This window comes from Nycticebus coucang, chromosome 1 (genome assembly GCF_027406575.1).
Source record: "Nycticebus coucang isolate mNycCou1 chromosome 1, mNycCou1.pri, whole genome shotgun sequence".
In the NCBI taxonomy this organism is placed as follows: domain Eukaryota; kingdom Metazoa; phylum Chordata; class Mammalia; order Primates; family Lorisidae; genus Nycticebus; species Nycticebus coucang.
Window position 1 is genome coordinate 189,135,901 of NC_069780.1, and position 12,609 is coordinate 189,148,509.

Consider the following 12,609-nt stretch of genomic DNA (forward strand, 5'->3'; position numbering starts at 1 on the left):
AACATGAACACGGGTGAAATGCAGCTCTACACATCAAAAGCTGAACCACAGGACATACAGGCCTTCTGTGTGCAGCCTCACTGCTCTGTGGCTGTTTATAGGGAAGGAATGTTTGGAGGGTGTGGTTCTGTCTTGCTGGCAGGACTGAAGGCCTGGCAGAGGGTAGTCATGTTGGCTGGGCGGTCTACTGGGAGTTGGAAACTCCCAGTTGTAGTTATTTTGCCAATTTCTTTCTTTCTTTCTTTTCTTTGCTTTCTTTCTTTCTTTCTTTCTTTTTTTTTTTTTGGAGACAGAGCCACACTTTGTCACCCTTGGTAGAGTGCTGTGGCATCACAGCTCACAGCAACCTCAAACTCTTGGGATCAAGTGATTCTCTGGCCTCAGCCTCCCAAGTAGCTGGGACTACAGGCATCTGCCCCAATGCCTGGCTATTTTTTTTTTTTTTTTTTGCAGTTTTTGGCCAGGGCTAGGTTTGAACCCACCACCTCCGGCATATGGGGCCGGTGCCCCACTCCTTTGAGCCACAGGCGCTGCCCATGCCTGGCTATTTTTTGAGACGAGGTTTCTCTCTGGCTCTGGCTGATCTCCAACTCCTGATTTCAGGGCAATCCACCTGCCTCGGCCACCCAGAGTGCTAGGATTACAGGCGGGAGCCACCATGCCCACAGTTTTGAAAATTTCTTAAAGGACTAGTTTCTTTTCAGTTACAGAAAAGAAGACCTTTATGGCAGTCAGTAATACAGGGTACCTGCTGTGGCCAGTTAGTTCTGCGCCCGGTGTGGCTCATCTTAGCCATAGAGTGCTCATTTCCTCTGTCTGCTGCGGGTCTATTTTAACAAGTGTTTAGGAAACTTACCCAGCCTGCACCCCCAGTGGTAAAGTCAGTTGGTCAGCAGTGCACTTGGTCTGTGTCTGCCCAACTGACCCTTCTGCTCCAACACATCTCAGGTAAAAGCGAATCAAGTAGAGATCCTGCCAGCACCCAAGAGCTTTTCTCATTCTGCAATTTGTTGGGAATCCAGCATTAGGGAAGCCATGACACAGCAGCATCTCTCTGGAAATGTGAACTACACAGCACCAGAGAGCCACCGTCCTCACATGGGAACACAACATTGTTTGGAACTATCCCTAATATTTATATTTTGATGCACTTATACTGATAACATTGTATTAAATGTACAATTCTTTATTGTGCTTTCTAGCTCTATTAATGTTGAAGTTGGTTTCTTTATTAGAGTTGAAATATAGGCAACACGTGTGCATTGTAAATCAAAGGCACACACCCAATAATCTTACTTTATATTTTGTGAGTGCCCTGGGGTATGAGGTTCAGTAACTCTAAAGGGCTGAGACAGACAGACTGATTGATGGGCTCTCCAAGCATGACCACAGGGGATATTTTCATCAGCCAGAGTTTTCATGTCTTATCAGGAGTCCCGGAGAGCTGAGGGCACGTGCTTCACTGCCGTGGAGGTGGACGCAATCCATTAGTGCTGCTCAGGGCCGTCCTCAGGAGATAACTGCTTTCTCTCTTGTGTTTGCCACAGCTGAGCAACCTGACCGAGGTCCATGATCAGATCAGTGGCATGGCCCGCTGTCCCTACAGCCCTCAGCACAACTCCACAGCCCTGCTCACGGCCGGCGGGGAGCTCTACGCTGCGACGGCCATGGATTTCCCAGGCCGCGACCCTGCCATTTACCGGAGTCTGGGCATCTTACCCCCTCTCCGCACGGCGCAGTACAACTCCAAATGGCTCAACGGTAAGGCTGCCTGCCGCTCCTGGCTTCCGGGTTCATTTGCTAGTGATGCCTGGTTATTTGGTGCTCAAAGCAAAACTGTCACACTTTGCAAATGAAAACGAATTCTTTAGTTTCTAAAGAAATCAAAATGTGACTTTTTTAGGACTCATGATAGGAAGGACAAAAAAAAAAAAAAAAACCTCAGTTCCCAAGGGTTTAATTTGTTTGCAGTTCTTGGAATATTTTTGTAACTCTTTGCTTGTAAGAAACCATTTATAAGCAACTTTACAAAATGGACAATAAATAAAAATGGAGTAAAAAAGGAAAAAAAAAAAACTAGGAAGAGAAATGATTTGCACACACTGTAGAACCTGAGACTAATAGAACTAGTCTCTGAATGACCTTTCATCAAAGGTAAGCTTTTTTTTTTTCTGTTATTGTTTGAAGTCTAGAAAACCTGAAGTCTTATCACAAACTTGACGTCTTGTCACAGATATGTGTAGACTCATGTGCGTTCTTTCTGAACTTCCCTATATATTTAGAAATGGAAATTACTCATATCATGACATTCAGACACTGTGTAAAGCTGTGATTGGTTAGAGGTCACTCTAAATAAACTGACAATTAATAGTAAAAGTACAACTCACATACCTGTAAGGTGTAGACATCCTCAGAGTTTATCAATTCAGTGCCTCCGCAGTTAGGAAAGACTCACCTCCTGTCATGCTGTCTCTGCCCAGGGATACGAAACGGGCTGCTGTAATCTCAGGTGTTGCATCTGCGTGTGGCAATGTCCACTGGAAGAAAAGTCACATTCCTGAGTCATATTTCTTTCTTTCTTTCTTTCTTTTTTTTTTTTAACAAAAGAAATCAGGAAATTTCCTTCACTTCTGGGCCCAAACTTGGTCCCCCTACTCACCCAGCAATCAGAATCTGGTGCCAAGCATTGGTATAGAACAGCGGTTCTTAACCTGTGGGTCACGACCCCTTTGGGGGACAAACAACCCTTTCACAGGGGTCACCTAAGACCATCTTGCATATCAGATATTTACATTGTGATTCATAACAATAGCAAAATTTCAGTTATGAAGTAGCAACGAAAAGAATTTTATGGTTGGGTGTCAGCACATGAGGAACTGTATTAAAGGGTCGCGACATTAGGAAGGTTGAGAACTGCTGGTGTAGAGATTAGCTGTGGACAGTGTTCTGATGTGTGAGTTGAAATCCAGCGCGCTGTGCATGTGTGCATGTGTGTGTCGGTGTGGACACACACATGCACACACAGACGCAGTGCATACGCACCGTGTGTAATCCATTGAGGCGGCAATGGGGTGGGAGGTGGTTGGTGTTTTGCTTCTGGGGGAGTGCAAGGGAAAGTCCCCCCTCCGCAGAGACAGGGGTGGGGGAGTAGCTCACCTCCAGCTGTTTTGGCTTCTGTTCCTGGCTGGCCTTACTGAGTGACAGCAGTCTTAACTCGTGGCCTTCAGTCCCTTCTTATCTTCCCTGCCCTCCGTGTCCCAACATGCCACACTGTAGCCACTTTCCCAAACACTACAAGTCCAGTTATGGCCCATGAGGACTGACGTACAGCCACTACCTGACCTCTCTTCTTAGAAGGATTAGCATCGTTGCCTGAAAGCTTCTTAAAAAGCTCATGCAGCCCCAGACTTAGCTGACTCATGCTTTGGCATCACTATCTCCTAAATCCTCAATTCCCTACCTAAAACTGGTCCTTAAGCCTTTTTGATCCCCAGGGAATCCGTCCTCAACCCCACACTCCTCCTCACTCTGTACCCTGTTCTGAAATTCCCATCTCTCCCAGAGTTGTAGCTACCCCACCCCACACCACACTCCTGTCCACTGAGAACCAAGGTCACTTCCCACTGGACACTCCCTGGGGCACTTCTGGCTCAGCATGTTCTATTCCTGCTCATTGCTTTGTCTCCCATTCCTGGCTACGGGCTCTCTGTCATCTGCTGCACCTGCTGTGAAGTTCTGGAGGCTGGAAATGCAAGATCAAGGTCTCGGCAGATTCCTCCGGAGGCCTCGCCCTTGGCTTGCAGACGGCGTCTCCTCACTGTGTCCTCCGTGGTCCTCCCTGTGCGTGTCTATGCTGAGCGCCTCTTCCTGAGTGCTCTCGGTCCTGTTGGATTGACGCCCTCTCTAAGGACCTTGTTTTAACATAAGTATCTCTGTAAACACCCAGTCTCCACACACAGTTACATTTGGGGATATTGGGGTTGGAGTTTCAACACATGAATTTTGGGGAACACAACTCAGCCTGGAGCATCCCCCATGATTCAGCCACTTGTCTGAGCTAGACCCCAGCACACTCAGACCCTTCCTTTCCCCAATTCCCTGACCCACCCCGCAGGTCCTGCCCAGCCCCCATGACAGTGCCGACCTGGGTCCTGCCTGTTTTCCTTCGGGGTTTCCTCAGCCTAGCCTGAAATGCTGCTTCTGACCCACAATCCACAGAGCAGCCAGGATGGTCTTTAACAACTGTAAGCCAGATTGCCAGTCCCAGGCTTCAGCACCTTCAATGCCTTCCCTTGGCCAGAGGAGATGTTCAATCCCTTCTGCGTGGCACAGAACCCTGTATGACTTGCTCCACGGCCTGTGGGGCCACATCTCTCTCCTCTTCCACACCCACTCTTCCCGCAAGACCCACGTCCTCTCTGTCACTGGCCTGCTGCCCAGGCTATCCCCACCGGGATGCCCTCCCACCAGACCTCTAGGGAGATCCAGGTCCAGGGTCTCCTCTTCGGAGAAGGCCTCTCAGATCACCCTGTGCAAGGAGCCTCCCAGGGCCTCTGCCCCATCCCCCTGCAGCTTTCTGAGCCTCCCAGGGCCTCTGCCTCTCCCCCTGCAGCTTTCTGAGCCTCCCGGGGCCTCTGCCTCTCCCCCTGCAGCTTTCTGAGCCTCCCGGGGCCTCTGCCCCATCCCCCTGCAGCTTTCTGGGCGTCCCAGGGCCTCTGCCTCTCCCCCTGCAGCTTCCTTCCTGGTAGGAATCAGTTTGTCACCCCTCGTCCATTACTTACTCTCTCTGGGAAGCCAGCCCCGCATCAGCTCTCACAGCACTGTTCATTCCTGGGTGCTTACAGGAGTCAACAAGGGACTGCATGTGTACCTGAGGCTGGATGGGTGGGTGGATGGTCTCCCATCCATTCCTGGTGACGACCTTATTATGAACAGAATGACTTTGCTGAAATCAGAATCTCATCAAGTCCAAGTTCTTATTCTTCTTTCTTTCTCTCTCTCCTCTCTCTCTCTCTTTGTTTTTTTTTTTAAGACCGAGTCTCATTTCGTTATCCTCAGTAGAGTGCTGTGGCCTCATACTTCACAGCAACCTCAAGCTCTTGGGCTTAAGTAACCCTCTTGCCTCAGCCCCCCAAGTAACTGGGACTATAGATGCCTGCCACAATACCCAGCTAGTTTATTTTTAAGAGACAGAGTCTTGCTCTTGCTCAGGATGGTCTTGAACTCCTGAGCTTAGGCAATCCAACCACCTCAGCCTCCTAAAGTGCTAGGATTACAGGTGTGAGCCACTGTGGCAGGCCTCTCTTCTTCAAGTCTTTATAGAGTCTCCCACTGTGTGCAAAGAGCCATCCAGGAAGCAGGTGTGGACAAGAGAATGTGCTTGTGAGACAGGTGTCCTGTGGTCCACAGCCTCAGAGTACCAGGGCCAGGCCAGAGTGGTCAGGTCATCACATTTTTATAAAGAATCAGAAATGTGAGGAATAAATATTTGTGTTAATAAGCTGCCCAGTTTGTAGTATTTTTGTTATATGAGCTGGAACAGACTAAGACAATGGGCCAATGGGCAAGGAGAATAGAGCACTTCTTCCCTGCTCATTTATGAGTTCCTGGAGGGCAAGGACCCCACATCTCATCTGGTGCCGGAGTCACAGCTGAGGGGCAGTCGATGTCTGTCTCAGGAGTAAGAGATAAGCATACTTCACAAATGAGTTTATTAAACAAGAGAAAAATGTGCTGTTTCTTGTGCCCAGAAATAACAAACAACAACACAAAACAGTTAAGTTTGAAACTGAATCAGTTATAAAAATTGGCCTGCTCTTCCTTTTGAACCCTCATCTCCTTTGGCCCCCACTTTCTGCCATTGCATATTCAGTCAGTTATCAAAGGCCGTGCAATGGATCAGATGAGGCCCCGGAGGGATTGGCAGCGTGAAGTCACGTGTTTGATAATGAATATGTTTGAAAATCAGATTTTTCCCTGTGCCAAAATAACTCTTAAAACAAATTTATGGGTTTAGAGAAATACCTTAACAGCCTTAATGCATTAAAATATTAATCGTTAATAACCATATTAAACGATTACTGTAAGGCAGCATAATAAATGTTTAATGGGTGATGCTTAAAATAGAAAAGCAATAAAACTTGCCTTCGAGAAGCTGGTGGTCAAATTGGGAAAACAATAAAATCATGAAAGGGAAAAAATTATATTCTCAAATTAATAATGTGCAAATTGAGTTTGTGAGTTGTGAGACTTGTGCACAGAGTAAAATTTCAGTAGGAACTGGGAAAAACCAACTCCTAACTGAGGCTGAATAACTCAGCACAGACATCTGCAGGACATCCTCTTATTAACTCTCAGGCCCTGAGCACTGTCCTTCTCTGGAGGGAACAATTGCCCATCCCCCTGGCTTCTCCCAGTGAACCCTAAGGAATCGTCCATTCTCTGAGAGTCCAGCTGGGCCCTCACATTGCAGCAAACTCATTTGAAATCCACCAGTGTTCTTGTTTTATCATGTTTTATGAGCTACTATAATTCTAGTTTAAAAAAACTCTTCTGGTAACAATGTTAAATTCTACTGGTTTAAAATACATTGATGGTGCTACCCAAGTGTTAAGTAGACTCTTGAGATCTTTAAAATGCAATTATTAACCTTGTAATGATTGAAGATAATTTACTTGGAGGAAGAGATCTCCTGAGTGCTTAACTCAAGGAGAAATTCTTGGTGCTTTGCAGAGCTCAGTGCTTCTCCGAGGAGCAGGTGCTAACTCCCAACAACCCCAGTGCAGCCAGGCTGGGGTAATTTTGTTGGGCTCTGGGGATGGTGAGAGCCTCTTTGGCAGGGTCCACGCAGAGAAGTACCCAGGTGTGACTTGTCTATGCAAGGTGCTACCTAGGCAGGTTACATTGGCTGCAGCTGGGATTCATAAAGGGCAGTGGCTATCAGAGCACAAGGGCAATGAGAATGAAACGTATTTGGGTAGCAGAAGTAATTACAGTATTTATTAAGGAAAAGCAGCAGCTCTGGAGAAACAGAACAAAATTAGGATTACACAGTCAACAGCCTAGTTTCATATTTTATCAAATAAGTACTTGGGAGATGCTTAAAAGGGTATAATATGTACAAGGCTGGGGACTGATATGTGACTCTTTACAGTTTAGATTTGCTGGGGTGGGACATTGCAGTATGTCCAGTAAAGTCCCTGGACGTGTGGCAAGGCACGATGAGATACCCTTTTCTAATTTTCAGGCCATAACAGACCTCTTAGAAGATACTGGGCAGTTTGTCCATGCCATGTGAAATTGACGTATTTTGGAAATTGTGCTGCAAACCTTATCTTACTATCTTCATACATCAGAATTATTTTAAATAAATGACCCCCATGTGTGTCATCTACCTGTCCAGGCACCATTTTGTCTCTGTTACCTCCAGTTATTACACCAGATGCAAAGAAGAATCAGAATGGCTGTTTATGGATGGGAGATGGGAGACTCCAAATACAAGTCCTCTGTAAGCCCCCCCACCAGGGATGGTGCCTTGTCCTCAACCCACAGAAGAGCCCTCTGGGGCCCGGATGGATTCACCCTCTGAACAGGGTGGCATCCGATGTGCACCTGAACGGGTATTTGAAACACATCCCACCCTAGGGCTCCCCCCCTTCCTCCTTCATTGCTCCCGGCCCCTCCTTTGTCAGCACTTTAGGAAACACCAGCCCTAACCAGCCCCATCTCTCTCCTAATGTTCACACTGTTATCCATGAGCTGCCATGGAAGAGGGATATGGGGATTTTGGAAAAGGTTCAGAGTCTTTTCTTGATTGTTAAAAGTTTTGCATAAAGGACATAATAACCTGGGATTATGAAACCCAAAGCAGAAGAGCCCTGGGGTAATTTTACACCAAAAATATGCGTGCAAATATGTGTGGTAAGTGACACACAAATGACTTCTGATGGCGTCATGCTCTGTCCTGGTCATTGAGCACCAAGAGCTTGAACGTTGGGGAGCCTCAAAGCCCCTTCCAGTCTTATGGTGAAGTCTCTATTATATTTGCCAGTCAGTCATTTATCACCTTTGGACCGTAACTCAGTTGTGTAAAAAGAGAATGGATGGACGAATGGACTCTCCCTTTGGTTACCAGGGTATTATGAAGACAAAGACGTGAACTGTATTTTCTGGGTTACATGGAGATGTGCTTAAAAATGAGAAGGAAGGGGGAAGGGGGGGAAGACATGATTGCAAGAGGGACTTTACCTAACAAATGCAATCAGTGTAACCTGGCTTATTGTACCCTCAATGAATCCCCAACAATAAAAAAAAAAGGAAAGAAAGAAAGAAAAAAATTAAATAAATAAATAAGTGCAAAGAAAGTGTGCTTCCCCACAGAGAACACAGCACATTGTATGGCCATTTACCACTACTGATATAAAGCACAGGGAACTGTTTCAGTGTTCCCTGTCTAGAGAGCACACCAGTTTCCCAGTGACAGTTTGGGGTCCCTGCTGACGTCTGCCTCGATTACCAACATCACTTCTTTCCCTCTTGGTGGAGCAGAGACCATACTATTGTCATGTTTACAAGACTCCCAGCTCTGTGTGTTTCAGGGACCTTGTCTCTGTATTGTATTATTAAGCTTCTTGCTTCCCCCCATCAGCGGGGAAGCCTCTGATGCTTTTTGGCCCTGGCTGCCTGTGGTTCTGGCCTCTGTCTCCCTGGTCCAGATCAACTCCGGAGACAAACCTGGAGGCCTCACACTGGTTTCCTTATTCTCTTACAGCTATCGTGGGAGGAAATTGGATATCAATGGAAGGATGTGGCAGCTCAGTAGCTTCTTTCAGTGAAATCTTACATGATTTTCTTTCAGTCTTTTAAAATATTTTTAGGCATTAAAATACTTTTTTAGATCTTTGAATTCAAGTTAATATTCTCATGAAAAAACTCATAGGTGTTGATTTATGATTTTGCAGATTGGATGAAGTGAGTCTATACATTTAAAATTATCAGGGAAAAGCAAACATGGCAGATAAAGATTATCTGCTTTAAACATGTTCAGGAATATTCCTGATGTTATTTATAACTCGGGGAACCTAGGAAGGTGTGATTTGGCAGAATCTCATAGGGAGGAGGCTTTGTGCTTAGAAAGGAGTAAAGGGACTAGACACCAAAGTCTTTGTCACCAGAACATTTGCACAAATGTCCCCTTAATAAAAGCCCCAGTAGACATAAGGACACGGGGAGTTCTAGGTGTGACTTTGGGCGTGGAGGGCACATGCTAATAAGATGGCCATTCTCAGGGAGAAGCCAGTGCATGCCCCCAGGGCGCAAATTATTCCTTCTGGAATCAAAAAATCCATGTAAACAATGCATTTTCAACAGGCTCCGTTCCCCCTGGAAGAGACAGAAGAGATTAAATGAGCTCGAACCCCATTTTCAGCCCCATTGCAAAGGTCTTAAAGTAGCTCTCCTCCTGTTGGGGGCTCAGCCAGCAGCCCACCAGGGGACGGGAGGCTGAGAGTCTCAGATTGCTGCATAAATGTTACCCAAGGTGTGCTAGGCCCCAGCCCCTCACCCCCACCACACACCCACCACACACCCAGAATCTGAATCACGAGCTCATCTTCAAAGCCATTTGGTGTCTCTCCATTGGCATCTGGCCAGGCCTGGCCTTCCCCCTCCTGTGCTGTGGACTCCAACACTGGCTTCATTCCATTCCTGTGCCCTCAGGCTTTCCTCTCAGGCTGTTCCTTCCCCTGCCCAGGGCTTGGTAGCCCCTCCCCGCCTGCCTGCCTACCCATCAGGCAGCTGCTGCCAGAGGGTGCCCTGGCCTCTGAAGTTCCATCTGTGGCTCAGTCCCTGCCACCATGTTTGGTCCAGGAGGGCAGACCCTAATGCGATATACAGAGTGCATTAATTAATGCATTGATTAGTTAGCTTGTTAATTAAATGCTGATGTGTTTACCAACATGTGTGTTTATATTAATTTGTATAGTGGGAGAATTATTTAAAAAAAAAGAACAGTGATCTATCCTTGGATAATTACCAGTCAAGTGTGAGGCACTGGGCATGCATTGCCTTTGATTCTCACAATGATGCTGTAGTTGAGCATTGTTCTTTCCATTCTAAAAGGGAAAGACGGAAATTTGCTGGTACCTCGCTTGACGAAGTTCACACAGCCAGCAGGTGGAAGTATTGAGCCATCTATGCATATACCTCAGTACTACACGTTTGTGGTACACACGGACGCAAACGTGTACAACAGAGAGAGAGAGAGATGCATATCTCATCTGTCATCTGTCTGTTGTCTGTCTTCCTATCTTTTAGAAGAAATCTCAGGAAAAGAACTTTAGCCCACCAATAGCTTTTAACCTACATTTAATTTAATTTTAGGTGAATTATCCACATTTAATGAATACCTAGATGAAATTGGATTGTCTTTGAAAGGCTCTACAGTACATTTTCATGCAGCCGTGACAACCTACACTGTAATGAGTGGACATAAAATGCAGGAATGTATGTGGAAGTGGTTTTATAGTGACTGACGCCAATGATTTAGGGAACAGACTACCTCGGGCCATGTGTCATGGCTAAAGATTGTTTCCATTGACTCACTTTCTTTGGGGAAAATAGCTCACTACTTTAAAAACTCAGCATAGCTGTATTTCTGCTCCTCAAAGTGTGATCACCTTTAAGTTTGATACACACATCTTTGCTTGTTCATTGTCATAATGTGAAGTTCTGTTAAGTAGAAATTATTCTCAGGGACATCCAGAGAAAATCATAAGGTAATAAAATAGCCATCATTTATTGGGGCCTCACTATGTAGTGGTCCATCTAATCATAGCCTTACCAAGCACGTCCTTATTCCCCCAGTTGCCATGTGCCAGAGTCACAAGTTTCATGACCAGTTGTTTTCCAGCTAGACTAGAAATGGCAAGTGTATTTATAAGGGGATTTTTATTGTAAAATGATTTATGATAGATTTTGATTCTAGTAAGATATTTATGCAGTTGGCAAATTGGAATTCTTGTGTGCTTTTAATATCCATGCTTGTTGATTCAGGCAAATACAGTCAAACCTCAGTAGTTGACCTCTCACCTTGACCACCTCCTTACGTGGACCTAATTTTCATAGACTGGTCATGCACCACACGTATCATCAGTACAGCAGGCCTAGTTCCTTATGTTGACCACCTCTGTGTGTTGACTGATTTGTTACAGTCCCTTGGCTGGTCAACTTACAGAGGCGCTACTGAATTTCTATCTCAAGAGCCTTTCAGTGATCTGGTCAATAATGAGATTGACCCATTTGAACATGGTGCGCTCTGAGCATTGAGGCAGAGAGAATATTGAATGGAAAGTTTGAAATGTTTCATTTGCATCCTCAGCATTGAGCATTTGGTTTTATATGGTCAAAATCTTTTGAAATTTTTTGATTCTTTTCTTCTTCTTATCACTTACAATTTCTTGCATTGTGCTATTCGCAGCACTCCCATCTGTATGGTCACTGTTATGTAAGTAAAGATGTAGAATAAAAATTCTTACACCATGAAGCATAATTCTACTTATGCACATAACATATTTTCTACAAGACTCTGTAATCCATAACTCAGTATGTTTTGTAAACATGAAAAAAAGCAATTTAGTCAGGCATATAAATATATGCCTGGCATTTAGCCCTGGCTGTTTTTATTCCGAGTTAGTCAGTAGCACACTCCAGATCTCTCTCACATACACACAGATCTCTCATAGACTAGAAGGCAATGCCTGATTTCTAACTTGTTCCGTTCACTCACACGTGACAGATACGACTTTGCAGTGAATTGCATTTTTAAGAGACAGAACTTAAATAATAGAAGGAAAATAGCAGGTATCTTATTATACTGCCTGGCAAGATGCAATTGTCCCTTACCTCCAAGTTTTTATTTATAAATGTAAGAGATGTTTGTCTTTTTAACAATTCTTTTTTTTTTTTTTTACTATCTTTTGAAAAGGAACAGGATGCTGGCTGATTTTCAAGAGGCTCTGCTTTCCAAGAAACAGAGCTTCCAAAGTTAACAGCAGGTCACCCAGTGAGGGACCTGCAATTGCACTTAAGGGTCACCACAGGGCTGTAGAAAGTGTTTGCTAAGTGATCTCATTCTATGACTGACATGTACGAGGCTGTGGATTAGAGAACATCTACTAAACACTGGACGCCAATCCCCCCATCCCCCCCGTTTTCTCAAACGAAAGGGAAAAGTGCGTTTGAACATTCTACCTAAAATGCATGTTGTCCCCTGATGGTAACATCAGTCCAGGGGGACGTGGAGGGGGAGTGGAGGCTTTCTGTGGAAAGGGGAAGGCCTGGACCGGTCTGTTTGCCGTGACTCAGCATTCCTCTTATCTGAGAAACTGGAATGGGCTGGCATGGGTGGTGGACATGGATGACCCAATATTTATTGGCACCCGCTATGATGGGTACAAATAGCCTCAAACACTATCTCTGGAGCTGGATCAAACACTTCCCAGCAATATTCTTGTTTAGTAAGTCCTTGAATTGTTGGCTTTTTTCTCTCACTTTTCTTCTTCCTGCAACACTCCTGATGGCTCTGATAGCTGTAGGTTTTATCTGGTTGTT

At 45.3% G+C, this 12,609-nt stretch overlaps 1 protein-coding gene across 2 annotated transcripts in view; it reads left to right on the forward strand.

The window, feature by feature from the left end:
- The window catches only part of SEMA5A (semaphorin 5A), a 475,532-nt gene that overhangs the window by 321,922 nt on the left and 141,001 nt on the right, over window positions 1–12,609 (forward strand). For both annotated transcript variants that reach the window (XM_053593046.1, XM_053593055.1), the window contains exon 8: window positions 1,548–1,761. In XM_053593046.1, coding sequence (XP_053449021.1) covers window positions 1,548–1,761 — 214 coding nt within the window. The remainder of the gene's footprint in view (window positions 1–1,547; window positions 1,762–12,609) is intronic.